This window comes from Limulus polyphemus, unplaced genomic scaffold, assembly GCF_000517525.1.
Source record: "Limulus polyphemus unplaced genomic scaffold, Limulus_polyphemus-2.1.2 Scaffold2523, whole genome shotgun sequence".
Taxonomy (NCBI): Eukaryota; Metazoa; Arthropoda; class Merostomata; order Xiphosura; family Limulidae; genus Limulus; species Limulus polyphemus.
This window is the reverse complement of record NW_013668133.1, coordinates 94,442-99,237: the sequence shown is the minus strand read 5'-3', so window position 1 is coordinate 99,237 and position 4,796 is coordinate 94,442. Positions and strand designations below refer to the sequence as shown.

Sequence of the window (4,796 nt, the reverse complement as noted above, 5' to 3'; positions counted from 1 at the left end):
AATATATTACAGCCCAGCCTGTGTGTTGTATTCATTTTATTGCTACTGAACAGTCAGGTCCGAATTCAGAGTTACATCAATGTAAACTAGATTTATACGGACCCAGGTTAGGGCAGAAATAGTTTAACCCATAACTGCTATTCTGATATAAATGATAATTAAATTTGTTTCTATTGTTTTCGCAACATTTTCTTTAGTATCAACTGCGTACCGACTGTATGGTAACTTTTGCCCAACCCTGTATATTACATCTAAGAACTTATGAGGAAAATAATGAAAAATGTATAACAATGCGTCAACCACTCTACCATATTCAGTGCCGATGAAGTGTTTCGCCAATACAAGGGCTCATCAGTAGTATGTTTGTTTTTGGAATTTAGCGCAAAGCTACTAAAGTGATGGACTGGAGGAAAAGAAGGCAGCTAGTCAACACCAGACACAACCAACTCTTGGACTACTCTCTTACCAACGAGAAGTGCCATTGACCGGCACATTAAAACGCCACCATGGCTGAACGGATTATATGTTCGATGACGGCCGCAAGTAGTGGTTCTGAAACTAACTGTATTGTTGTTTAAGACTCATAACGTAGGTAAATTGATATGTAGAAGTATAAACAGACTTTTCTTTATTTCACTATAATTTAACGTAGAGAAAAGTGCGTTTATAATTCTACAACTAACTATATTATAAAACTGTATAAACAACGGTGTACATGTCACTCTTTGTTTAGGTACAAAAGACAAATACAATCACAATTCACTACAATACAAATTATTTACAAAATATAATATAATTTATATTATCAAACTGTATAAACAACAATGCTATCGAGTAATTTGTATTGTATTTATAATTGTATTAGTATTTTGTGTACAAAATAGAGTGGAACATAAGTGCAACAGAAATTAAGTTATAAATACAGTAAAATACAAATTATATTGTGACTACAATACAATAAAAAATTATTTACAAAATATAAATAGAATTACAATATCCGAAATTCAGATGTACTACACTAAAAATGATAATTAATTATTTCATTTACTTTATTGCTGCTAAACTGTAAGACGGCATTAGGGTTTATATGGATTTGTACGGACTATTCTTAAACAGCACGTCATATAAGAAATTCACACCCAGGAATACAGTGAGGGAAATATAATGATTTAATACAGTAGTTAGGACACTCGACTCGCAATCTACGGGTCATGGGTATGATCCTTGTCAGCGAACATCATATTATTCGTTGATAAAAAGAGTAGCCCAAGAGTTGGCGGTGGGTGATATTGACTAGCTGCCTTCCTTCTAGTTTATCACTGCTAAATTAGGAACGTCTAGCGCAGATAGCCCTCAAGTAGCTCTACGCGAAATTCAAAATAAATAATTTAGTACAAAAAAGCGTAAAATTACAGTGTTGAGTGTTCTGTAATCTATTATTGTAAAGACGACACAAGGAAAAATGTTTTAGCGTAGTTTTTAAATTGTTTTAAACAATTCTAAACAAGATAGGAAAGCTTTCTCCAGATGACAACGCTGTGGTAAAAATATCAAACACTCTTACCAACACGCACCGACGCGACGTTTTTTAATTCAATTTTATATATGATTTTAATGGAAAGACCCACGCTTACCAACTTAACAACTAAGTAAGTTGTTTAGACGATAATGTCATTTCAAGAGCGCGTGTTTGTCCTTCACGCGCCTACCTACTTAGATAATCTGTCTAACGCGTTTTTCACCGGCGGTTAAAGCATTTGCTCTGTATTAGCCACTTTATTATGCTCTAAACTTGGCATAAATTGTTGTTTTTGCAATAAACTTAGCTGTTGGGGTGTAATCCCTTCGCTGTGTTGTGCTGTACGGCCTGATATACGATTGTATGTGTACGTTGTGCTGCAGAATCTGTCTTTCCCTACACCTCCTCAGTGATGTAGTTGCCTTGGCTACGCGTATAATGCATCCCAGTAGAATTCCCGTGTTTTCTAGTAGTTATTTTACACGTTGTGTGGATCGCATGGCAAATACACTTAACTATCGAATATCTTCAGCAGGACTAAGTGTCTTCTCGGAAGTTTTTGGATAAATCCTGGGGTTTCTCAGACATTCACTGCTTTACTTCTGCGGCTTTATATCACTGTTTAGTCATGGTAAACCTGAAAATCAAAAACGGGATCAATTTGTTCAAGAGATTTCTTTCTCTTCCTGTCATCCCAGAAAAATCCAAGCAATGATCAGAGACACCCCAAAATTGATCCTAAGTAAGTTTTGAATAGTGGACGCCTATAACGTGAGCGATACATGTTCCTATATCAAGATAAATTACGTGACTGAGAGCGTTAGTCCTAACAATTTTACTGAAACGATTTTTGAATGCAACTAAAATATGAATGAGTATGACGTCACAAAACAAAGGATTCTACCAAGATATCATCAGCCCAACAGGGAAGTTCTGGTATTGTACGAAAGCCCTCTTGGGCAGCGACTTTGGGAGCCAGAAGATAGATTTGAAATCTGAAAAGAACGATCACATTAAATACTTCATTTGTTTTAGGTAATATTTTGTGTCTCATCGTCCAGCCCAACTGGGAAGTTCTGGTATTATACGAAAGGCCTCTTGGGCAGCGACTGTGGGAGGCAGAAGATAGATCTGAAATGTTTATTTTTAAACCCATGATTTTGAATCCGAAATATACCAATTAAGAATAATTTGAGACAAAGATACATCTGCAGTTTACGTAACAAATTTTAAGCCTATTGGTTTCCATTGCTTCGTGAGCGTTTGATGTTTATATCATATTATTTAAATATCCGTAGTCATTTTCTACGGAAAACCTGTTTTGTATTCGAATATTCTAGTAACTCATTTCTTCTAATATGGCGGTTAACTTCTCTTCCTCTTTCTTAATGCTATAAATCCAAGGACAGATTAACATTTACGGACTTATAACGCTAAAATCCGGGGCGCTGTTCCCCTTGGTGGAAAGAGTGCAGATAGCCTGTTGTGTAGCTTTGCCCTAAAACAAACATACGTCGACTCCCACACCAAATATTCTTTTAATGTTATTTCACATATATAGCTTTTTTTTCTACGTCAAAAGTTTTATATTACCCTATTTTTCTGAATAATCAATTTCACTAATTAGAAGTGTGTGGTACTTAACTTCAAAAGCTATCGTTTTACGGACTACATTGTGATAAGTTATGACAATGTTAAGCCCTTTGATTTCAAGCAAACATACTTTACGGCTGAAAATATTGTTAACAACAAGGGAACCAAACTGATGAAACAATAAGTAAGAACGTAACAACAATATAATTGATTTCTTATACTCGTTACCAGATTGATTTTTAATTTTTGCTCTTAGTAGGTAGCTTGTTCTGATGGGAAATTAATAGTAGATAACATTGTACCTTAAGAACATTTTCACTCATACAAAAATTATTTTATAAATCAGTTTCCAATTTTATTAGTTGATGTGAGCTACAAATAGTATTACTATAGTTATAATACTGTAACATGGATCGACACTTTTCAATTATTTCCTGATTATATAGCCCCTGGTGGCTCAACGGTAAAGTTAAAGGTTTTTTATGCTAAAATTCGGGACTTGATCCCCGCTGTTAAGCACAGCACAAATAACCTATTGTGCCCCTTCGCGCACAACAACAAATAGATAGGTAGAAAATACAAGTTTCAGTACATTTTGTCCTACCCCCAGTGGCTCAGAGGTAAGTTTGAGTGCTTATAACGCAAAAAATTGGACTTAGATTTCCGGAGTAAGGAGAAAACATATAAATCATTGTGTAGCTTTAAGCTTAAAAACAAAAAGAATATATTTAACTTGTACCATTCAGCTGTAAGTCTGAGGGCTTATCATGCTCAAAATCTGTTTCGATACCTGCGGTGGGCACAGCACTGATAACCTATTGTGTAGTTTTATGCTTATGAACAACAACAACAAAAATGTAGCCTTCCTCATTTCCCCATGTATCTTATTCTGCTTGTACTGTTTGATTATCAAAGTTTATTGTCACTAAGGTCACTAAACTATTTTCAGGACAACCATTGTGGAAAATTTCAATAATTACTTTACCAACCTGGACGCCATCGTGGACCAGCGACTGTAGACAGAGGTCATACGAATGCTGACCTACTTTTATGAACGTATTACACACTCTGTGAATAAGATTGAAATAATTACGTTCTATATAGATATCTTAAGAATCATAAAAGTTCAGAAGCAGAGTGAAGAATATTGTGCTCAACCTGAATTTCTTTCGTTTATATGAAAGGTAGTTAAAAAGCGGATTTCTTAACAAATACATTTTGTACTGATTCAACATTAGGCCTGACAGATTTTATTACTTGTCGTCGTAACCGATTTTTTTGTATGTACTTTGTACAACAACTTCCATTATATTTTATGTATATAAGGTGGTGGCGCTGATACATTTTAAAAGAAATATAAATATGTATATGATTATGTTGTTTCATTTTGTATCATGATTTGCAAAATAAATGTAGATTTTATTTCATTGTTATCATGACTGTTTTTATTTGTGCAATATTTACAGTAAGGAAATTTCGATTTTGATAGCTACAACTTTTCGACCCATTGAACGGGTCATCAGCATCATCAAGCTTGGTCACTTTAACCCGCATGATTGGAAATGGTTTCTTCGGCTATCGTGCTGTTTCCTCGATCCTGGTGACACTTTAACCCGCATGATTGGAAATGGTTTCTTCGGCTATCGTGCTGTTTCCTCGATCCTGGTGTCACTTTAACCCGCAT

The 4,796-nt window shown here is 35.0% G+C and overlaps 1 protein-coding gene across 1 annotated transcript in view; it reads left to right on the top strand.

Annotated features, from left to right (window-relative positions):
- LOC106467193 (ferric-chelate reductase 1-like) overlaps positions 1-4,492 on the top strand; it is an 11,935-nt gene extending 7,443 nt beyond the window's left edge. The window contains exon 4 of the mRNA XM_022395318.1: positions 4,062-4,492. Coding sequence (XP_022251026.1) covers positions 4,062-4,131 — 70 coding nt within the window. The 3' untranslated portion in view covers positions 4,132-4,492. The remainder of the gene's footprint in view (positions 1-4,061) is intronic.
- Positions 4,493-4,796: the final 304 nt, after the last annotated feature.